The sequence below is a fragment of the Camellia sinensis genome, chromosome 8, assembly GCF_055761805.1.
Source record: "Camellia sinensis isolate YWXY chromosome 8, ASM5576180v1, whole genome shotgun sequence".
Lineage (NCBI taxonomy): Eukaryota > Viridiplantae > Streptophyta > Magnoliopsida > Ericales > Theaceae > Camellia > Camellia sinensis.
The window spans coordinates 168,352,296-168,376,998 of record NC_138968.1 but is presented as its reverse complement, the minus strand read 5'-3'; the positions used below and the strand labels follow the sequence as shown (position 1 = coordinate 168,376,998).

The 24,703-nt window shown below is 40.0% G+C and overlaps 1 protein-coding gene and 1 pseudogene across 3 annotated transcripts; one reads left to right on the top strand and one right to left on the bottom strand.

The window, feature by feature from the left end:
• Window positions 1–418: 418 nt before the first annotated feature.
• On the top strand, window positions 419–3,977 carry LOC114308943 (transmembrane 9 superfamily member 12 pseudogene; annotated as a pseudogene). The gene is made up of 2 exons (XR_014338667.1): window positions 419–801; window positions 1,600–3,977. The product of XR_014338667.1 is annotated as a transmembrane 9 superfamily member 12 pseudogene (transcript).
• A 1,748-nt stretch (window positions 3,978–5,725) lies between these two features.
• On the bottom strand, window positions 5,726–12,975 carry RUG2 (Regulator of chromosome condensation (RCC1) family protein). Of its 2 annotated transcripts, none has more exons than XM_028254630.2 (4): window positions 12,091–12,975; window positions 7,319–7,535; window positions 6,839–7,154; window positions 5,726–6,433 (listed from the first exon to the last, which is right to left on the bottom strand). In XM_028254630.2, the coding sequence occupies exons 1-4, from the start codon at window positions 12,384–12,386 to the stop codon at window positions 5,949–5,951; spliced, it is 1,314 nt and encodes a 437-aa protein (XP_028110431.2). In that variant the 5' UTR covers window positions 12,387–12,975; the 3' UTR covers window positions 5,726–5,948. The 2 variants fall into 2 exon arrangements, with proteins under 2 accessions (XP_028110431.2, XP_082740207.1); XM_082884081.1 differs by lacking the exon at window positions 12,091–12,975 and adding an exon at window positions 8,329–9,827.
• Between the last annotated feature and the right edge of the window lie 11,728 nt (window positions 12,976–24,703).

The window sequence follows — 24,703 nt, the reverse complement described above, 5'->3', positions numbered from 1 at the left end:
AAAGTAAACTCTTTTTTTTTTCTTTGGTAACAATTGCAATAAATTAAATAAGTTATAATTATTAATTCAATCTAATTTTTTATATAAATCTTACATACAAAATGCTTGACAAAATAAATTATTCAGCCTGTGTTTGGCAAGGGCTTTTTCAGGCTTTTTTGGCTATTTTAGCCACAAAAAACAAAATAGGCTATTTTAGCCATAACAAACAAAACATCACATCCAACCTATAATCATTACATTCTTCTTTCACAAAAAAAGTCAAAAAAGCCAAAAAGCCAAAAAGCTCTTCCCAAACCAAGCTTTTTAGCCCAGGCTAAAATAGTCAAAAAAGCCAAAAAGCCAAAAAGCCAACCCACTTCCCAAACGGAGGCTCAAATATTAAAACATGATGAGTATCCGCAGACCCGAACAGTATATGGAGTGGTAGTCATGCGAAAAGTTGAAGTGATGAAACTGAAGTAATCTCCATCCAACGATTGTAAATGAGCAATGAAGAGAGATCCACCATTTCATATTAGGCAAAAATTCTGTTAAACAGACTTGAGACAATGACAACCATCTCAGCCGTGCCGTAGAATGTAAAACCACGACAAATTGACCTTGACGTGACTTGTGGCACAAAATTCAGAAAACTGCAGTGTTTTTATTTTGTTATAGCTAATAAGTCAAGAATGGTCACTTAAACCAATGGAATCGACCTCGAATTATGCGATCATCGATATATATAGTACCAAATGTCAACCCCAGAAAATTGGATATCTGTGTCGATTCTACAACCCTTGATCTCAGGACGAACAGGTGCGTCTTCAATCTCTTGTTCTCTCTCTCTGTCTCTCTCTCTCGATATATGTGTATCTATGAAGAACACAGTGATCAGTTCACGTTTTTGTCCGATTGAGCACAGCGATCAGTTCGGGCTGTTGTTGAAGTCCTCGGATTTGTTTCTTGTTTGTAGACGTGGAACTCTGATCTTGCTTTCAATCTTTCTCTTCCCTTGATTTGAATGGATATGTAGATTGATAATTGAGAACAAAAATAGTATTTTTTTTACTTAGTTCATGTATGTAATGTATTTACGTATGTATTTCGGGCAGGACACTTTTGATACTTTATTTATCTGAAATAAATCTGCATTTTGCTACCTGAAGGGTTAGGCTTTACCTCCAGTCCTCATCTGCACTGGAAGGTACTGTATGTAGGGCCGACCACGGGTTCGGTTTCAATAATTTGTATCGTATATTTTGTAACTCCCATTCGTGAATATCGTTTATGAAAAAAATTAGATCGATTCGATAATTGTAATTTGTTAATTTTTTTATGAACGATATACACAAAAAGTCATACAAAATATACGGCTTGAATCATTAGAACAAGACTTGTGGTGAACTACAAGGGTCCAAACAATACCTTCCAGTCCAAATTATGGACCGGAGGCAAGCCTATCCCCTGAAGGTAGTGAGGTTTTTTTCCTTTTATTTGTTCTTTTCTTCTTACATAAAGTCAATTGATTATATTTTCTCTGGAAAGGGATGGTTCGATACTTTCTTACTTGTTAGATCAATTTCGAAGACTGACATGAAGATATCACTTCTGCAGATTTGATGTTGAATAAGCCTTCGACCGTAGCTTAGACTAAGAATAGTTTTGAGGGATCTGCTCTGTGTTCCTTTTTCAAACTCAATGGCTTGCAAGTTGATCCCAAAAAGGGCATATTGGGTAGCTTTCATCTATACAGTTCTTGTTTCACATGCCTGCAATGGCTTTTATCCTTCGGAAAACTACATGCATACATATTCAACAGGCGAAGAAATATATGCTAAAGTTAATTCATTGACCTCTATTTACACTGCGCTTCCCTTCAGCTATTACAGCCTCCCTTACTGCAAACCCCCTATGGGAATAAAGAAAAGTGCAGAGAATCTTGGACGACAACTCATGGGAGACCAGATTCTCAACTCTCCGTACCGTTTTCGAATGAACGTCAATGAATCTGTATTCCTCTGCACTACAAGTCCATTAAGTGAGCATGAGGTAAAGCTATTGAAACAGAGAACTCGTGATCTGTATCAAGTAAATATGATTTTGGATAATTTGCCTGCCATGAGGTTTGCTCAACAACATGGAATTAAGATTCAATGGACTGGGTTTCCTGTTGGGTATGCACTGCCAAATAGTAATGAAGATTACATCATCAATCACCTCAAGTTCAGGGTTTTGGTTCATGAGTATGAAGGGGAAAGTGTGCTGATAATTGGTACTGGGGAAGAGGGTATCGGTGTAATTCCGGATGCTGAGAAGAAGCAGCCTTCTGGATTTGAGATAGTCGGTTTTGAGGTTGTCCCCTGCAGTGTCAAATATGACCCCGAAGCAATGTCAAAATTCCATATGTATGAGTATGACAAATTCTCTGTAAACTGCCCGTTGAAGCTTGACAAATCTCAGATAATAAGGGAGCAAGAGAGAGTGTCGTTCACTTATGATGTCGAATTTGTGAAGAGCGATATTAGATGGCCATCTCGATGGGATGCTTACCTGCAGATGGAAGGTGCTCAAGTCCACTGGTTCTCCATCCTAAATTCACTAATGGTGATCTTTTTCTTAGCTGGTATTGTTTTTGTTATATGTTTACGGACAGTCAGAATCGATTTGACAATGTACGAGGAATTGGACGAAAAAGTACAGATGAACGAGCAACTTTCAGGCTGGAGGTTTGTTGTGAGTGATGTGTTCAGAGAACCAAATCACTCAAAGCTACTATGTGTGATGATTGGAGGTGGGGTTCAGATCACTGGGATGGCTGTTGTTACTGTTGTATTGGCTGCCTTTGGTTTCATGTCACCAGCTTCTCGAGGAATGTTGTTGACGGGTATGATAATTTTTTATCTTTTCCTGGGGACTCTTGGTGGTTATGCTGGTGTACGCTTGAGGATAACAATCAAGGGAACTTCAGATGGTTGGAAGTCAGTTGCCTGGTCGGTTGCATACTTCTTCCCTGGAATTTGTTTTGTTATCCTCACTGGGCTGAATTTTATTCTCTCGGGTAGCAAAAGCACCGGTGCAATTCCCATTTCTATTTATTTTATTCCCGTGTCTCTCTGGTTCTGCATTTCAGTGCCACTCACCCTTCTGGGAGGTTTCTTAGGGACACAAGCTGAGCCTATTCAGTACCCTATACGAACCAGCGAGATACCAAGAGAGATCCCTGCACGCAAATATCCATCATGGCTTCTTGTTCTTGGGGCTGGGACCCTTTCGTTTGGAACCATATTCAATGAACTTTTTTTCATCCTCTCTAGCATCTGGCTCGGGAGGTTCTATTATGTCTTTGGATTCCTGCTTGTTGTCTTCTTGTTGTTGTTGATCGTTTGTGCAGTAGTATCTGTGGTCCTTACCTACATGCATCTCTGTGCTGAGGATTGGCAGTGGTGGTGGAAAGCATTCTATGCATCAGGTTCCGTTGCTCTTTATGTGTTCCTGTACTCGATCAATTACCTGGTTTTTGACCTTAAGGGCTTGAATGGGCCTGCATCGGCTATACTTTATCTTGGGTATTCACTGATCATGGCCATTGCGATCATGATATCTACCGGCACTATTGGCTTCCTCACATCGTTGTATTTTGTCCAGTACCTTTATTCGTCGGTGGAGATTGATTCCAAAGGTATATTTGCTAAGTCCCATGGGCCGGTTTAAGTCTCCTGGTGCAAGGGATCAACCCAAAATTTTGCTTTTGCAAAATTTGGCTTGCTACACTATCATGTCGCACAACATCACCAGGTTACAGATTTTAATAATGTTGAAGTTATGATTTAGCTGTCTCATTCTCATTGTGTGCTGCCTGTTTTTTGTTTGTTTGTTTGTTTGTTTTTCTCTCACCTGTCATGTGCTGGAAACTAGATGTATTCAATTGAACTTTCTATCCTAGTATGCTCTTTGGATTTTATGGTGAAAAGATAGGTAGATTATATTGCAAATGGTGTTGTTTGTTTTATTGAGTATATGATGCAGCCCTCTGTTTGCCTGGACAGCTCCTGCCATGGACCAGAGTAATGTGGTTTTTATGGTTTCTCTATTTAAAAATAATACATCCAACATTTTAATTTATAATTTTAAAATTATCACTTTCATATTATTTTGGATGAGATGTATATGAATTAGAGGGATTGTATACACTTGTATTAAAAAGATTTATGTATCATTATTTTTTAATCACTTTGTTTGATTTTTGTTTTCAAATATAGTTTTGAATTTTTTATTTTTGTGTATTTTGTCTTCTTTGGTGAATTTTTTTTATTATTTTTAGTCAATTTTTATTTTTTAGATATACTTAAAAAGTAAAATATTTGTGAAGAAATCTTTAAAAAAAATAATTTAAAATACAAAAAATATGAAAATGCACTAATTTTTTTTTTGGGAGGGGTGTTTTTAGGCCTCGTTTGGGAACAAACTATTTTAGTAACTTTTTTATTTTTTGGCTAAAATATGAGATAAAAAATCTTATTATGTTTAGAATAACTTTTTAGTTTTTTACAAAAAGATGTGCAAAACGTAAAAGGAAAAGAGAATCTTTGACCTTTTTATATAGGTTCTAGGTTTTTTTATTTTTTTAGTAATTTTTTGACTTTAGACTAAAATTATTACCTACCAAACGAGACCTTAGTGAAACACAGACAAATATAAAAAATAAAATACTCAAAAATCCTTTTTGAAATTCAAAACCATGGAACTAATATTTTGTATCGTATATCATGCTTGAATTTTATCTTTGACGTCACAAAGGAAAATGAGAAGAAATTGAATTTTTTTTTTTTTAATGACTATTTAAATAAAGAATTATTTATTAGAGAAATGTTTGTTTATTTTCTTCTTACTTTTCATTCTAATGGGACAAAAGTAACAAATATTATCTCATAATTTATTTCCCCACTCTTTCTTTATCTTTAATTTAGTTTTTTCATAATAAATTTAAATTCATAAATTTTATTAGTTTTGTATACCATTACTCATGCACCTTTTGGGGAGAAGGGGTTAAATAATCATGAGAAGGGGTTAAATAACATGATTATTATGAGCAATTTACAATGTGTATCTTTTTAAATGGTGTGCATTGTAAAAAATTTATGATTTGTTATGATGAACATTATGATTATTTATGATATGTGTTATGATATTTTATAGTAAAGTTGTGAATATCGAATTTATGATATGCATTCTAAAGTTAGGGATGATAACATTATGACATTTTGTGATTTTTGTTATTACATTTTAAGATTTTGTTATGACATTTTTCAATTAAAAAAAGTTATGACTTTTATAGTGAAAAAATTATGATATTTTATGTTTAAGTTATGAAATTTTATGAAAAAATTACGAAACACATACCATATCCACATTTTGGAAGATGCACATTGTAACATCTCCTTTCAAATTATTCACTTTTTAAAATTTATGGAATAAATAGTTATGACAAAATCTAGATATCAATAATTATATCTTTAAATCACATTTATATTACAAAAAATATATGATTATTTTTAAAATTATAACTATCGTTTATTTTTATAAAATAAATATAATTTAAATATATATTTATTGATATTCGACAATTTTAGTATTTTACATGAATATTTTATTACAACGAATCTTAAAATATGAACGAATCTTAAAATGTGAATGACTCAAATCACTGAGATCAATTTCAAAATGAACTCACTAAGCCAACTTGAGAAAAAAAAACCTTCAAAAGGGATTTTTTAATGTTAAATTGTGCATATTCTACAAAATCAATTCCATTAATTTGTGCTGATGTATGACATCAGCAAATGATCATCCACTTTTCCCCCCAAATTGGCGCAACTGAATAATTGAAGTTTGATGCTCTCCCAAAACAAACTGTAACAAATTCATAGAAGAAACTCTGTTCAAGGCTCTCATCAAGATATACATCATTCAGAAACCAGGACAAGATTATGATCAAAGCCTGAAACAGCTTGCAGAACCTCAGAACCTTCCAAATATTCAACTAACTTCGGCTCATCTTCACCAATGGAGCTACCTAACCCAAGCCTCCCATTTCGACCACTGCCCCAAACCCATACCTCCCTTTTCGATGTCAGAGCAACAGAATGAGCACGGCCTCCCGACACTGAAACAGGGGTTTCCCCCACCAGCTCCTCAACCACCAGCGGGAAGTTCTCATGGCCTTCCCTCCCAAGCTGAGAACTCTGGTTCCATCCCCATGAAACAATGCCTGTGGTATCTCCCATGCCCTCTGAGCTTGCAATTTGGCATATGGCCAAAGAATGGCCGAGTCCTGATGCAATAGAAATAGGACGAAAACTTAAGTCGACTGGCAGCATTCCCAAATCTTGAATGGCTCTGCCCAACTGGCCGTATATATTGCTCCCACTGCTCAATAGAGTGCCATCACCTAAAATAAGACGGTAGAATTCAGATTATTGCAATTGTAAACATGTCACATAGCTAAATGCATTTTGATAGTTACACAGTACACCCTGTTTGTTTCAACGAAAAACATTTCCTACAGAAAACATTTTTCACAGATGACATTTTTTTTATGTTTGGTTGCAACCTTGAGACTAGTGTGCTAGTGGTTGTATTAGTGATAGGTGGTGGTGGTAAAACTATAGGCTGGAAAATATTTTCCACCCTGCAAAAGTGAAAAATGTTTTCCTCCAAATAAACTTATTTTCCGTTGACCATGAAAAACATTTTTCATTGACTTTTGTTTTCTATCGTATCAAATGCTAGAAAATGCGAAAAACATTTTCCAATAAATGTTTTCTGCCCAAACAAGCAGAGCATTAGTACTTACGGCAGAGAACTAATGAATGGTCAAGCCCACATGCCACATCTACTACTCCGAAATGACATAGTTCTTTGACTAAACAGGGCTCCCAGACAATAGGCATGTCTTTCTCCTTCTCCATTCCTTCTAATACCAATTTTTCAGCAGCTTCTAGAACTGAACTTGAGAGCTCTGTTGCTTTCGGTATATCACTACTTGAATCTAAATGAGAGGACTCTAATGGCATTCCCATCTGTCCTAATCTACCATCTGCGGAATAACCCCAGCCAAACAACTTTCCATCCTTAGTCTCTGCCAGAGCGTGTCCCCAACCAAGTGATACCTGTCAGACAAAGATGAACATAACAATCAATCCATCCAATCAGACAAATGAACTCAAATGTGCTAGACAGAGACCATGAAATTTTAAATGGAACTAGCTAATCACAGGTCACCAACAACGTAAGTATTACATTTCTCTACCTTAAAGCATGATTAGAAGACCACCTTAACTATCTCTTCTCCCGCAAGAGCTTCAACTCTGGATGGTGAAACAGACTCAGTTATTCCATTTCCAAGACCAAGCTGTCCACGTTTGGACTTGCCCCAGACCCACAAAGAGCCGTCATCTCCAATTGCTGCAGATATGACACCAGATGCAAATGCAGCTTGAACTTTTACTTGATCCAACCCTTCTACTCTCTTGGGCTCATTCCAAGATTCTCTGGCACAAACCAAAGAAAACAACTCAGTAACTTATTTACATGAAACAATCTGTACTCTTCCATGAAAAGTAACTCCATAAGCACATTAGGCATTACGATATCTATCGCCAACTCTGCACAAAATAAAACAATATGACAGCTTTGCATTCAAGAACCAGAAAAAGCATTTTCTTCATTAGTAACTGCCAAAAACAAATAAATAAATAAACTAGTAACTACTTAAGATATTACGGATGAGAAATTTACTGCAACAGTTACTAGGCACATGGAATCAAAAGTGAAAAATATAATTTATTTATACTTTTTGGGATTCCTTTCTCCTTCTTCTTCTTCTTCTTTTCTTTCTTTTTTTTTATTTTTCCTGGGTTTCCTTTCTTATTAACATTTTTATTCATCGACGGGATGTAGTAATTTTGGAGTCACTATGTTGTGTCTAAAGAGAAGGCGGTGGAAGGGGGGGAGGCTGCTTTTTTTTTTTTTTTTTTCCTTGGTAAGTAAGTGTTTCATTACTGAAAAATAGGATATATATTTTCTGGGTTTCCTTTCTTATTAACATTTTTATTCATCAACGGGTTGTAGTAATTTTGGAGTCACTATGTTGTGTCTAAAGAGAAGGCGGTGGAGGGGGGGAGGCTGCTTTTTTTCTTCTTTTTTTTTTCTTGGTAAGTGTTTCATTACTTAAAAATAGGATATATTATATAATGGAGCTCACAGAAAAGTCCAACGGGCAACAAGCGCAAAAGCACAAGCCTCTAGCTACAAGAGGAAACAACTCATAAAACATCAACAAACCTCTCACAGCCTGACAGAATAACCACAACTAAGTAACTGCCACTTCCTTGTCCATACTTGGAAAATTTTTGATCATTTCTTGGAGGTTTATGAGTAGGCTTCCTCGTCATGGGAGCCATAAATTCTCACTCCTTCAAGGATAACAAATTGTGAAAATTCTCCAAAGGTGATCCCTTTGTTGGATGCACATCTCATCCAATTTACCTTTCTCTCTCTTTTCTTGGTTTCAAATTGCGTAATGCAAAAATCTAAACGTCAAGGGAGGTCAAAATAATTTTCCTATTGTTGTGTTTGGTTAGGGTTGGGGGATTTGGGAAAAAAAAAATAAAGGAAAAGATGTGTGAAAATAAGTGAAATACAGACATATTTTATTCACATTTCACCTGTCTTTTTCTTTTTCCCTTTTCTTTTCAAATCCCTCCCTAAATCCTCAACCAAACACACCCTAAAGGGGCCAGCTGTATTGATCCCAATTGCCAGTAATTTGTAGTTGATATTGTTAAACAGAATGAATTCGCTAAATATACATGATCATCATAACTATGTCCCTTGTTTTCTCTGTAAAATATCATTGAATGAAAATGACATTTCAGATCCAATCCCTAACAACCTAGTCATAACATCAAACAGTTACTAGGCAATTTCAACAATTACAGACATACAAGTACACATGTATCTTGTTAGAATATAATATGTAAAGTGCTGCTTTAATAATTAGGTTAGTATAATAATTAGTATGCTTTAATAATTCTATTTTCTCTTTTGGCTTATAAGCTTGTAACTCCTCTATACAAAGGAGCTAACCCATAACATTCAATAAATCAATAGATACATTATTCTCTCTGTATTTCTCTCTTTATACATTGAATTTAACATAGTATCAGAGTAGGTTTAGAACCTAGTATTTTCGCTTCACCGGTGGGCGGCAACCTCACCTTAGCCGCCCGCCGGACCTCAACCTATTCCGCTTATTTTCTACACATACCTTCCCATCACTGCCCAAATCCTCCCTCCCTCGGTTTTGAGATAAAACACACACAGGGATACACGGAGATGAATTGGTGGGTTCTGCATCACAATCTCACCTGGTTCTTCGAAGCTCAGAGATCTGGTTACCTTCAAAGGCCAGAGGACATGACCACTTCAAGGCAAGCTTACAAGATCGACCTGAACAACCCCGGGTCGAACGTCGCCGGCGAGACCGCCGCCGCTATGGCCGCCGCCTCCGTCGTCTTCCGCCACCACAGACCCACCAGCTTCTCGATCCCTTCGCCGTGCACGACGTCACCAAGTTCTCCGATCTCACTCCGGCGGAGTTCCGCCGCAATTATCTCGGCCTCCAGCAGCGCCACGATCCATATGAACCTTGATCTTTGACGCCAGTGACGGCGCCGTGATCAATCACCAAAACATGGCCTCTTCTTAATCTACCCATTTCCGATTATGATTTTTCTATGTCTGAGAATCGCCCTTACCACAAATCTTGCTATAAGGAGAAGCATCACATCCTTTCTTGGCACAGCTGAACACAATACTCTGACTAAACACACTATTCCCACTAAACTTTTCTTTAAATACATCGTTCACTACATGGGCTTGTCCCCATTCTCTCCTCCTATTTTCAACTTTTCTTTAAATTTTTTAATTCGCACGTGCATTGCGGAATGTTGCATGATTTATGTTGTGCAAAAAAAAAAAAAAACACTCAGAACCCATCATCCCTTTTCTCTCTCAAGATTTCCAAATTTTATTATTTTAACACTCAGTTGGTGAGCCTTTCTAGATTCCTGTTTCTACTATCTTTATTTTATTTTATTTTATTTTATTTTTATACCTTTCTTTTTCCCTTCGTATTTCATTATTATAAAACTCAGTTGGTGGGCATCATCCCTTTTTCCATTATCCTTTTTTTTTTTTATTCCACCAAAAAAAAAAAAAACAAACAAACAAACAAACAAATAAAAAAATCCATTTAAACCCAACTCGTTTTTATTCCACAAACTTGTCATTTCTTCTTGCCGAGATCAACCCCGATCACAATTTTACACACACAAAAAAAGAAAAAAAAAAACCCACACAACCCCACCAACCCACAAACACCCACCCACAGGCGGGATTTTTTCCTTATCCCTTCTCTACTCTGCCGCCGGTCTCTTCTTCTTGCCTCCGTCCTAGGCGGCCCTTGACGGTGCTGCCTCCGTGTTTTCCACGCCGCCAAGCCCGTTCACTCCTCCCTGCTCCTCCACCGCAACATATGGCGGACCTCTGAATCGGAACATAACGGTGGCCTTCCGTTTCAACTCCTTGTTTTCCGCCTTTAGCACACATATCTCTGCTTGCACATCCTTATACATGCGCTGGAGCAGAGCCAGTTGGGCGTTTAACTGTTACACCTCATTTGTCCTACTCTGAAGCCGGTGCGACAAGTTTGTGACCGTAGTCATGGTCTCCACACATGGCTTCAATGTATACTAATTGGCCTCAATATCCGATTGCCCTGCCATTATTTGCTCCACAGACCGCATAGGAAAATTCAACGGAGCAAAACCAAGGGCACGTGGTTGAGGTGCAAGGGCAACCGCACCGGTTATCTCTCTTGTGGACTCGTTGAGGTCTGGAAAGAGAGTGAGCAAACTACGGGGAGAAGAGGCCATGTTCTGGGTTGCTGAACGGGAAGAAGAGGCCATGTTTTGGGTTGCTGAGTGTTTCAGAGAAGCAGCGATTTCAAACTGGTAATGTCAGAAAGGGTTGGTTGTAGAGTTTTTCAGAATGAAGATGTTCAGAGGTTTCAAACTAGTTTGGTTCCAGCCTCCGCCTCGGTTTATATAGACACTGACGAAGAGGACGACACGACGCTCTGTCGATCACGTGTATCGCCGCATGTCCGGCGCGACTTTTGATGGCTCGCCGCTCAACGATTTCTGTCGGGCACGACTTTTGATGAAGTGGGTGCGCCTTTTGAGGGCTCGATATATATATACATGTATATATTTTGGGCAGCCTATATACACAATCATACAATGTAGCTTCTACATGGGTCCAGCATGACCCCGTAAACTGTCCCGACATTGATTCCGGTTAGCTTCTACCTAGGTCCAGCATGACCCCGTAAACTGTCCCGACATTGATTTCAGTTAGCTTCTACATCGGTCCGGCATGACCTCGTAAACTGTCCTGACATTGATTCCGATTAGCTGCTACAACGGTTCGACACGACCATACAATGTCTTCTATACCGGTCCGACACGAGCCATATAGTGTCTTCTACACCGGTCTGCTACAACCATACAATGTCTTCCACACCAGTCTGACACGATCGTGCAGCATTTCCTATCCTATTTTATTTTATTTTATTTTTTTATTTTGTTACTCTCTCCAAACTCAAGTTGGTTGGTTCCTATCATCCTTGAATTTGAGGGGAGCTGATAGAATATAATATGTAAAGTACTGCTTTAATAATTAGGTTAGTATAACAATTAGTATGCTTTAATAATTATGTTTTCTCTTTTGGCTTGTAAGCTTGTAACTCCTCTATATAAAGGAGCCAACCCATAACATTCAATAAGTCAATAGATACATTATTTCTCTCTGTATTTCTCTCTTTATACATTGAATTTAACATACCTATCTATGTGTGGGGAGCTTCTATTTGCACACACAATATACACTTTTTGCACATCCTCTCATTAAGTGTGTGTATAGAGTGGGTTTGGTGTGAGTAAATAGAAGCTCCCCTGTGTGTGTGAGAGAGAGAGAGATGACCTAGAAGAGTGAAGGCCGCGGCCGAGCTGGGATTCGATGTTGCGGCCCCAAGCCCAGAGCTGTCCGAGAGAAGTGACGGCGAGGGAGTGGTAGTGGCCGGCACTGATGCTGGAGACGTCTGGAGGGAGTCCAGGAACAGCAGTGGGCTCGTAGGCGTCGCCGCCCATGCCGACGGCGGAGGTGGGCAAGCCCAGCGCCCCTTGGCTTCCGTCCCCAAAGCTCATCACCACCGTGTGTTTGCTTCTACTTCTACTGCCTCCACCGATTACGGCGAGGACACGACGGAATCGGATCATCGCCCAACAAAGAAATCAATTGCTCAATCAACAACACGCCGATTCGACACCGACTCCATTGGTCGCTTCGGCTCCTCCTCGATGATTGGTTTGGATTAACTGATTCGGACCCAAATACCCGAAATCCTCGGACCGGTTCAGGCTTTAACCTGATTGGATCATCTGGAATATGGGCTGCCAATCAACCCAAAAGCCAATCCATAAGCAGCAGCCCATTTCTCAATTTCGCTTCGCTCCATGGTGATCAGAATCTCAATCGAGATCATTCGACTCGAGTTGGACAAATGATCCGGATTACTAGAATCTCAAATTTAATAGAATTTTTAAATTAACTATGATTGTAGTTATAAAATTGCGTGAAATTATACTATGAGAAAAAGATCCGAACCCTCTCGGGTCACCCCACGACCCTCACTGGCCTTTGACTGGCCACTTTTTTTTTTTTTTTTTTTTGCTCCAATCACCAACCCCCACGTATGTGTGGAGGTGGTAGGGGTAGAGGCTTGAGGAGGTCTCAATCACAGCCCTTATACTCTGATCCTGATTCTGATACAATACAATCTTATTAAAAAATAAAATTCTTATTATTTATTTCTTTAATATGAATGTATATGAGTATATCTATAAAATAAAATAAAAAAATAATTATAAACTCTTTCCCTAAATATCTCATCTAATTTATATTAACATAAAACATGTATTATATTAAAATTATTTTTTTTAATAATTTTAAAATTATTTAACATACAATATCATTATGAATAATTTCTCATTTTGTTTAACATTGATAGTAAATCTTACTATCCACTATGCTCTTGATACCTTTCGGTCTTAAAAGGTGATTTTTTGTGTCATTAAGGCCTTGTTTAGGAATAGACTATTTTAGTAATTTTTGATTTTTTTAGTTAAAATATGAGGTAAAAATAATTAGTATGTTTGGAATGACTTTTTAATTTTTTACAAGAAAAATGTATAAAAAATAGAGATAAAGTAAAATCTTTGACTTTTTTATATAAGTTGTTGACTTTTTAATTTTTTTAATAATTTTTTGACTTTTAAATTAAAATATTGAACTGCCAAACGAGACCTAAATGTCATTATTACTTTCCCCTTAGAACTTTTGTTCCAAAAACTAAAAATAAAATAAAAGATGTCATGAGTATATATATATATATATATATATTTTAGAGGAGAACCCTTCCGGTCCACAATCTAGACTAAGAGGCTACTATCTGGGCTCGTGAGGCCTATCACATAACTTGCTTAATTTACCGCAATTTTTACTAAAAAAATGGACGATAATTGTGTTTTCAAAAATAAATCATACATTTTTTTTAGAGACAAACATAACAAATTGAACAAGTTACAATTATCGAATCAACCCTTTTTCTTTCATGGATGAAATACACGAAGTACCTAAAAAAATGAATAGTTCAGATTATCGAACAGGATCCGTGGTGGGCCCCACGGGCCCAAACTGTGCCATCCCGTCCATATTGTGGATTGGAGGGAAGTCTTCTTCTTCTTCTTCTTCTTCTTCTTCTTCTTTTTTTTTTTTTTTTTTTTGAGGTACAACTGAAAATAAGTATTTATATTTGAGTAATATTACGAATCCATCCTTCTTAATCCATAAATTAATAAGATTTTAATCCAAAAAATGTTTTTAATTTTTTAAAAGTGAAAAATATTTTCTGTTAACTTTCATTTTTCATTATATCAAATACTAAAAAATAAAATATTTTTCCTCCAAACAAATGGTGCGTAAGATACTTAGACTCAGTTTGGTTAGGATGAAAATGGTAGAATGTAAAAAAAATGGAAACAAAATATAATTTTTCTAAATTTGTTTAGTACGAAAGTGGTGAAAGTTATAAGAAAATTAATTTTCTTGTACAACTCATAATAGCATGGTAACTAAGTTTTTAGTTTCTTGCAAAAAATATAATAATATTTAAGAAAATTTTAAATTTATTATAAAAGTAGTTACTTATAATTAGAATTCTTATTTTCTTACAAAATTTTTATCATAATTAAATTCATACAAAAAAAGATATTTTCTTTTCATTTTCTTTTATTTTACTTTACTTTCTATTATTTTTACTTGGGATTTTTATTGATAAGTCCAATTTAGAAGTGTTTTAACCCAAGAAGTCCATGAAGGAATTTTTTAACCCATTTAGTCCCATGTATGTATATTTTTATTCCATAAAGTCCATTTTCTTGATTTACACTATTTTCTTGGACACTTATGCCCTTATATTTAATTTTGATACCCTTATAAATATTTTTTGAACAATTAGCAATTTAATGATGTGAACATTCATATTTTAAAATTCACATTGGTAGGAATGTAAAATTAGCCCGTGAGCGGCCCGAAACCCGCCTGCGAGCCAGAGCGGGCCCGGCCCGTTGACAATGTGAATATTCATATTGACATGTCGACATTCACATTAATAGGAGTGTAAAATTGGCCCTCGTCCCGTGGCGGCGCGAAACCCGCCCACGGCCTATGGGCTGCCCGGGGTGGGCCCGGTCCGGCCCGTTGACAATGTGAATATTTACATTGACATGTTAACATTCACATTAATAAGAGTATAAAATTGGACCGCGGCCCATGGGCGGCCAAAAGCCAGCCCGCAGCACGGGGCGGGCCCGGTCCGGCCCGTTGACAATGTGAATATTCATATTGACATGCTAACATTCACATTGATAGGAGTGTCAAAATTAACCCGCGCCTCGTGGCTGCCCAAAACCCGCATGGCCCGTGGGCAGGCCTGGGTCGGCTTGTTGACAATGTGAATGTTCACATTGACATGTTAACATTCACATTGATAAGAGTATAAAACTGGACAGCAGCCCAGGGCGGGCCCGACCCGGCCCGGTCCGGCCCGTTGACAATGTTAATATTCACATTGACATGTTAACATTCACATTAATAGGAGTGTAAAATTGGCCCTCGTCCCGTGGCGGCGCGAAACCCCCCGGCGGCCCATGGGCGGCTCGGGGCGGGGCCCGGTCCGACCCATTGACAATGTGAATATTCACATTGACATGTTAACATTTGCATTGATAAGAGTATAAAATTGGCGCGCGGTCCATAGACGGCCAAAAGACCGCCCGCAGCCCGGGGCGGGCCCGGTCCGACCCGTTGACAATGTGAATATTCACATTGACATGTTAACATTCACATTGATAAGAGTGTAAAATTGGCCCGCAACCCGTAGGCGGCTCGAAACCCGACCGCAGCCCGAGGCGGGCTTGGTCCGACCCGTGACGATGTGAATATTCACATTGACATGTTAACATGCACATTGATAGGAATGTAAAATTAGCCCGCGCCCCGTGGCTGCCCAAAATCCGCCCACGGCGGGCCCGGCCCGGCCTATTGACGATTTGAATATTCACATTGGCATGTTGACATTCACATTGATAAGAGTGTACAATTGGCCCGTGACCCGTGGGCAGCCCGAAGCCCGACCTCGGGCCAGGGCGGGCCCGTCCCGTTGGCAATGTGAATATTCACATTGACATGTTAACATTCACATTCATAGAAGTGTAAAATTGACCCGCAATCCGTAGGCGGCCCGAAGCCCGACCGCAACTCGAGGCGGGCTTGGCCCGACCCGTGACATTGTGAATATTCACATTGACATGTTAACATTAACATTGATAGGAGTGCAAAATTTGTCCGTTGCCCGAAGCTCGCCCGCGGCCCGGGGTAGGCCCAGACCCAAACCCGGGCCACCCCGGGCCGCCCATGAGACGCGAGTCAATTTTACACTCTTAGCAATGTGAATATTCACATTGTCAACAGGTCCGACCGGGCCCGCCTCGGGTCGCCCACGGGTCGTGAGCGTGTTTCGGGCAACCACGGGGCACGGGCTAATGTTACACTCTTATCAATGTGAATGTTAACATGTCATTGTGAATATTCACGTTGTCAACGGGCCGAGCCTGCCCCGGCTCGAGGCCGGGCTTCGGGCTGCCCACGGGTCACGGGCTAATTTTACACTCTTATCAATGTTAATGTTAATATGTCAATGTGAATATTCACATTGTCAACGAGCCAGGCCGGGCCCGCCCTGGGCAGCGGGCGGGCTTCGGGCAGCCCACGGGTCACGGGCCAATTTTACACTCCTATCAATGTGAATGTTAATATGTCAATGTGAATATTCACATTGTCAACGGGCCAGACCGGGCTCGCCCCGGGTCGTCCATGGGACGCGAGTCAATTTTACACTCTTATCAATGTGAATGTTAACATGTCAATGTGAATATTCACATTATCAACTGGCCGGGCCGGGCTCGCCCCGGGCCGCCCACGGGCCGTGGGCTTGTTTCGGGTAGCCACGGGGCGCGGAGTAATTTTATACTCTTATCAATGTGAATGTCAACATGTCAATATGAATATTCACATTATCAACGGGTCGGGCCGAGCCCGCCCAGGGTAGCCCACGAGTCGCGGGCGGGTTTCGGGCCAGCCACAGGCCGCGGGCTAATTTTACACTCCTATCAATGTGAATGTTAACATGTCAATGTGAATATTCACATGGTCAATGGGCCGGGCCGGGCCCGCCCCGACCCGGGCTCGGGCCCGGGCCCGGGCTTCGGGCTACCCACGGGTCACGGGCCAATTTTACACTCTTGTCAATGTTAATATGTCAATGTGAATATTCATATTATGAACGGGCCGGCCTAGGCCCGCCTCGGGCGGCAAGCTGGTTTCGGGCCGCCCACGGGCCGCAGGCCAATTTTACACTCCTATCAATGTGAATGTTAACTTGTCAATGTGAATATTCATATTATTAACGGGCCGGGTTGGGCCTATTTTTTTGGCCTGTGGGCCGGCTCGGCCAGACTCGAATTTTTCCGGACACCCACGAGGATCGACATGGGCCGAGCCCCTACACATTGACGATATGAACATTTACATCGACGGTGTGAACATTTACATTAAGGGTATTTTGGTAATTATGTCACCTATAGGACTTATTAAAACATAAGAAAATAATGTGAAATAAATGGAACATAAGTAGATGAAAAGGGTATTTTGATCTTCTTATCTCAAATTGGACCTAATGGAATAGTCAAAAAGAATATGGATTTGATGAAATAAAGCTCTTAGAAAATGAATATATCAAAAAAGCTCCCTCTTCGAAACGATGCTTAAATATCAACTCACACTTGGTGTTAAAAAAAAAAAAAAAACCTCACACTCATGAATCGGACAATAGACAAGGATGGATATAAGTGAGGGCGGATAAGAGCGATGGCATTTTCAAAATGGGATTTTTATTGATAAGTCTAATTTAGAAGTGTTTTAACCCAAGAAGTCCATGAAGGAAGTTTTTAACCCATTTAGTCCCATGTATGTATAGTTTTATTCCATAAAGTCCATTTTCTTGATTTACACCATTTTCTTGGACACTTATGCTCTTATATTTAATTTTGATACCCTTATAAATATTTTTTCAACGATTAGCAATTTAATGATGTGAACATTCATATTTTAAAATTTACATTTGTAGGAATGTAAATTGGCCCGTGGGCGGCCCGAAACCCGCCCGCGAGCCAGGGCGGGCCCGGCCCGTTGACAATGTGAATATTCACGTTGACAATGTGAATATTCACATTGACATGTTAAAATTCACATTAATAAGAGTGTAAAATTGGCCCCGTCCCGTGGCGGCGCGAAACCCGCCCGAGGCCCATGGGCGGCCTGGGGCGGGCCCGGTCCGGCCCGTTGACAATGTGAATATTCACATTTACATGTTAACATTCACATTGATAAGAGTATAAAATTGGGCCACGGCCCACGGGCGGCCAAAAGCCCGCCCGCAGCACGGGGCTGGCCCGGCCCGGCCCGTTGACAATGTGAATATTCACATTGACATGTTAACATTCACATTGATAGGAGTGTAAAATTAGCCCACGCCTCGTAGCTGCCCGAAACCAGCCCACGGCCCCTGGGCGGGCCCGGCCCGGCCTGTTAACAATGTGAATGTTCACATTGACATGTTAACATTCACATTGATAAGAGTATAAAACTAGATAGCAGCCCAGGGCAAGCCCGACTCGGCTCGGCCCGGCCCGTTGACAATGTGAGTATTCACATTGACATGTTAACGTTCACATTAATTAGAGTGTAAAATTGGTCCCCGTCCCGTGGCGGCGCGAAACCCGCCCGCGGCCCACGGGCGGCCCGGGGCGGGGCCGGTCCGGCCCGTTGACAATGTGAATATTCACATTAACATGTTAACATTCACATTAATAAGAGTATAAAATTGGCCCGCGGCCCATGGACGGCCAAAAGCCCGCCCGCTACCCCGGGCCGGCCCGTTGATAATGTGAATATTCACATTAACATGTTAACATTCACATTGATAAGAGTGTAAAATTGACCCGCAGCCCGTGGGTGGCCTGAAGCCCGACCGCAGCCCGAGGCGGGCTTGGCCCAACCCGTGATAATGTGAATATTCACATTGACATATTAACATGCACATTGATAGGAGTCTAAAATTAGCCCGCGCCCCGTGGCTGCCCGAAACCCGTCCACAGCCCGTAGGCGGCCCGGGGCGGGCCTGGCCCGGCCTGTTGACAATGTGAATATTCACATTGACATGTTAACATTCACATTGACAAGAGTGTACAATTGGCCCGTGACCCGTTGGCAGCTCGAAGCCTGACCTCGGGCCAGGGCGGGCCTGGCCCGTTGGCAATGTGAATATTCACATTGACATGTTAACATTCACGTGATAGGAGTGTAAAATTGGCCCGCAGCCCGAGGCAGGCTTGGCCCGACCCGTGACAATGTGAATATTCACATTGACATGTTAACATTAACATTGATAGGAGTGTAAAACTTGTCCGCTGCCCGAAGCTCGCCCGTGGCCCGGGATAGGCCCGGACCCAAACCCGGGCCGCCCACGGGCTTCGGGCCGCCCATGGGACGCGAGTCAATTTTACACTCTTATCAATGTGAATGTTAACATGTCAATGTGAATATTCACATTGTCAATAGGCCGGGCCGGGCCCGCCTCGGGCCGCCCACGGGCCGTGGGCGTGTTTCGGGCAGCCACGGGGCACGGGCTAATGTTACACTCTTATCAATGTGAATGTTAACATGTTAATGTGAATATTCACGTTGTCAACGAGCCGGGCCCGCGTCGGCCCGGGGCCGAGCTTCAGGCTGCCCACGGGTCACGGGCTAATTTTACACTCTTATCAATGTTAATGTTAATATGTCAATGTGAATATTCACATTGTCAACGAGCCGGGCCGGGCCCGCCCTAGGCAGCGGGCGGGCTTCGGGCCGCCCACGGGCCATGGGTCAATTTTACACTCCTATCAATGTGAATGTTAATATGTTAATGTGAATATTCACATTGTCAACGGGCCGAACCGGGCTCGCCCCAGGCCGCCCATGGGACGCGAGTCAATTTTACACTTTTATCAATATGTCAATGTGAATATTCACATTGTTAACAGGCCGAGTCGGGCCCGCCCCGGGCCACCTACGGGCCGTGGGCTAGTTTCGGGCAGCCATGGGGCGTGGGCTAATTTTATACTTTATCAATGTGAATGTTAACATGTCAATGTGAATATTTACATTATCAACGGGTCGGGCCGGGCCCGCCCAGGGCAGCGCACGAGTCGCAGGCGGGTTTCGGGCCGGTCACAGGCCACGGGCTAATTTTACACTCCTATCAATGTGAATGTTAACATGTCAATGTGAATATTCACATTGTCAACAGGCCAAGCCGGGCCCGGGCTTCGGGCTGCCCATGGGTCATGGGCCAATTTTGCTCTCTTATCAATGTTAATGTTAATGTTAATGTTAATATGTCAATGTGAATATTCATATTATGAACGGGCCGGCCCGGGCCCGCCCCGGGCGACGGGCTGGTTTCGAGCCGCCCACGGGCCGCAGGCCAATTTTACACTCCTATCAATGTAAATGTTAACTTGTCAATGTGAATATTCATATTATTAACGAGCTGAGTCGGGCCTATTTTTTTGGCTTGTGGGCCGGCCCGGCCCGACTCGAATTTTTCCCGGCGCCCACGAGGATTGACATGAGCCGGACCCCTACACATTGACGATATAAACATTTATATTGACGGTGTGAACATTCACATTAAGGGTATTTTGGTAATTATGTCACCCATAGAACTTATTGAAACATAAGAAAATAATGTGAACTAAATGGAACATAAGTAGATGAAAAGGGTATTTTGGTCTTCTTATCTCAAATTGGACCTAATGGAATAGTCAAAAAGAATATGGGTTGGATGGAATAAAGCTCTTAGAAAATGGATTTATCAAAAAAGCTCCCTTTTTACTTTTCATAATTTATTTATTTCTAATCAAACAAAGAAAATACTTCGACATAATATTATGACAACCTGAATCAGGAAGTAAAGGGTGGTAGCATGTGTAGCTAGCTCTTTGGCCAAGTCTAGGGACGTCTTGGGTTCCACCGAGGGGAATGAAAGGCAAGGTTTAAGTCTTTATAAGGAAAGTGTGTGTGAGTTTAATTTTCTTAAGTGTTAATTTAATAATTAATGACTTATTTTCCTCAATAAAAAAATAATAGCCTGAATATCATGTATTAATGTCATATGATCAAATATTTTTCCCATTCTCAATTTTATGAAAAGCAACAGAAACTTAATATGGTCTAAATCGGAATTCCAAAACAATAAGCACCAAAACCATAATATCGTCTAAAATTGAAATTCAAAACAATAAGCAGCAAAACCATATATCGTTTAAAACTGAATTCTTCTGTGTGGTTTCCATCATCTTGCCTGAATAAAAATTAAATAGTAAAATGAAATTTTAAAAATTAGATGAGAGAGTAGTAAATCTAAAAAAGATAGCATTAAATTTTTCTAATTAAATAATAATTCCATACAAGGAATGTAGAAAAATAATGTTTGAGAACTCTCATTTCAAAGTTCTAATAATGTGGAGAGTGACCATGTGAAGGTGGGACATACACTTCTTTCTCTATCTCTCTCTTGCACTTCACTATAGTTATAGTATTAGAGTTATGTATCATTACTGGAATGTAGAAAGCGCGTCTTGATACACAATAGTGAAGGATAAGGGTAAGTCCTAGGGTAAATCAACCTAAAATAATAGGTTTAACGGGTAAGTTGATTGTGTTAGGTTTTTATTCTTGGCAATCTTGTTTGACAAAATTCCTTTCAGTTATACTTGTGTTCACACTTTTATTTCAGTGAGGCTATGGTTATTTAGATGTGAATCCAACTCAAATTGTGTCTTGCAGAGATATTCAGAAGTATGTGAAGTTAATTCTTTCATGATTGCCACTTTGCTAACTATGACGGTGTTGCCTTTTTGGCTTTCGAATGTTATACTTGTAATTATGAGCATGCCAACAAGGATCAATCAGTCCTTACGGAATGTTAATTGCCAACCAATTATCAGACAATTGTATTTTAGTTCTTTCAGCCTCAATGAAGAGGACTTTTACTGGCGACTTTGTTTAAGAAAAATTAAGTAAACAACAATTAAAGGAAGGACAATTGTAATATCTCATTAAGTAAAATGAAAGACTTACAAAGATCCAAATTAGCCTCGTAGGGATTTACAGCAACAATCTACTTAAAACTACTCCTTTGAACAAAATGCAGTGCAGGAATTTGAAGTACAGAAATGTAAAGAACAAGAAATGTAAAAAAACTGGAAATAAAGTAAAGTAGATATAAACTGGTTTTCTAGATCTAAGTCCGGGGCGCTTTCTGGAGCCTTCTCTGCTATATATATTTCTCAATAGCAACTGTCGAACTGCATTTCTAACCGTCGAATCATGCTTCCATGATTGCTGATCATGTTGCCTTATAGTTAGTTCCACTATGCCATATCTGCAGTTAGGTTTCCCTCTCGATTTTGAATTTAAATATGAGTAACTGTTGAAGCCATGTCAACTTGTATTTCTTTGCTAATCCAATGCTACGCAGATCTACACAAACCAATACTAACTGCCACGTGTGTGATTACGATTGAAGACTTGAATAGTCTTCCTGTATTGCCCTTATTTTGCCACGCGTCAAACTGCGATTGGCCCTTACAAAATATATAGCCAACATTACCCCCCGCACTAATATAACCAATACTTGGTGATATTAGTGGATCAAGGCATTTTTCTACGTCTTAGAACGTGCATGGGTTTTGCATTTTTAGAAACACAACCGTTATTCATTGATGAACATTTGCATTAACTCCACTTCGATCCTTTGAACATGCTCACTATCTCAGTATTCGAAAAGACCAATTCAGTTCTCATGGCTAAATAGACATGTTCTTATCTCGATCAAGCAGATGAAGCGTTGTTTGATAATACCATTCGTCCTCGAAAGAATCTTCATGCATTGATTAGCCACCTTTACCCACCTTCCTATATTCAAGTCATGGAAGCTTTTGCAAATTATCAACCTCTGGATCACGAACATATTATCCACAATCCTTTGATTCAGAAATTTTCAAATATGGACGTTGGAAGCTCTTTCTCTAACCCAAAGCCTTCTAGGTGGGATAAAGCTACAACTTCTTCCTCTTCTGGGGCTTCTTATTAGGGAAGTTGGCTGGAATTAAGAGAGCGAGTTAACCATCATTTTGTTGAGTTCATTGATCCTCTAGAATTCTCTTCTGATGCTCGGAGTTCGGTGGTTTATCCCTACGTGCCCATTGACCACCGACGTTATTTGGAAGACAACCTACTCGTAACATGGTACACATCTTCCACGCCTACGAAAATAGTACATGCCACTCCTCGTCCGGAAGAGGCACAAGGGTATAACCCTTCATTCTTAGCTCAAAAGGCTAAATTTTGCTCTTCTGACTGGCTTGACATCGTCAATAGCCCCCGATTTCCCCCTACTTTCGAGATGGAAACTCCTGCACCTCCTCTTCCACAAGACCCTCACTGGATAGAGGAATTGAGGCATACTCTCTCTGAGGACCAGTTCCTCCCGTCCTATGACCCTTCATCTCCTCCTACTAAAAATCAACGAAAGCAAGCCCAACTTCTGCTTGCGGCCTTTTCCCATTTACCCTTCAATGTTCTTGAGAACGATGTTCCTCTCAAGAACTTTCGATGGGCTTGTGATATTATGACCCAGGGTCATATTCTCAACCCCATCGCTCAAGCAGAACTTCAAATGTTCTTGGACCAACTTCCACTACTCCTTTATTAGCGTCACAATTCTATCGCCACTACTCAATCCTTGGATCAAATTTCAGCCAATCGAGTTCATACCCAGTATGAAGCAAAGAACCTCATTGATGAATATGATGATTTCAAGAATAAAGATTCTGCATACTGGGATGACCAGGATATGGACGAGACTGAACAAGGGCTGAAAGAGACAGAGTTCGAACTAAAAACTGAAAAACTTTTTTACCAAGTAAGAGCATATCAACTTCAGTAGCCTAGCCTAGAGAAGATAGAAGACAGAATAAAGAAAGAACAGAAGCTTATTGACCATAGCTAGAACAAGTTCCATGATCTTGTTATTTATTCCATTCCTTACTTTTATGAACTTGAATATGTGCCTAGGCAAGGCTTCTGATGTAATCATACTTATCTTAATAAAGCAGAGAAAAAAAAAATTATTTGGTATGGTCTGATTTTACCCCATTTGGCAAAGTCAAACAATCTTAGGGCTTCAAAACCACCAATTTCATCCTTCGAATCTCAATGCGATCATACCTGATGAAATACTGAAAACCCAATTTGAATTTTTCCAACTTATGGAGTGTAATTAACAACTTTCGCTAGTCTCCTTTTAGAATCAGAGCTTCGAATTTATCAATTCTACCATTCGAACTTCGATTTGATCCTATCCAGTTCTTCAACATATGGTGAATACAATCAAGCGATTTCAAATCAACTAATTTTGTTTCAACCAAACAGTCTACATTTTCCAAAATATGGAAACCTCTTTTAAGAACCGCACTGTTCTATTCTAGGAAAAGTGATTTATTCTGTGTGTCATCAAACCAACTATTGGTTCTGGAACTTAGAACAACAATGTTTAACTTCAAGGCATTTCAAATTTTGCTTCGAAGAATTTTATTGTCACTGACAAACCCTGAAACAGGCTCTCAATCCTTTTGAAGTGGACGAATACTTGAATATTCTTCCATCCTTAGGCATAAAATGCGCTTTGAAGTCGACTCCTTGCCTTAAAAGCTATTTGTTATCAGATCTCGGCGCCAAAATTTGGCTTCGAAGCCAAATATTTTATTTCGAAGTTGAAATCAGTATTTGAGATATGTTTCCCTTC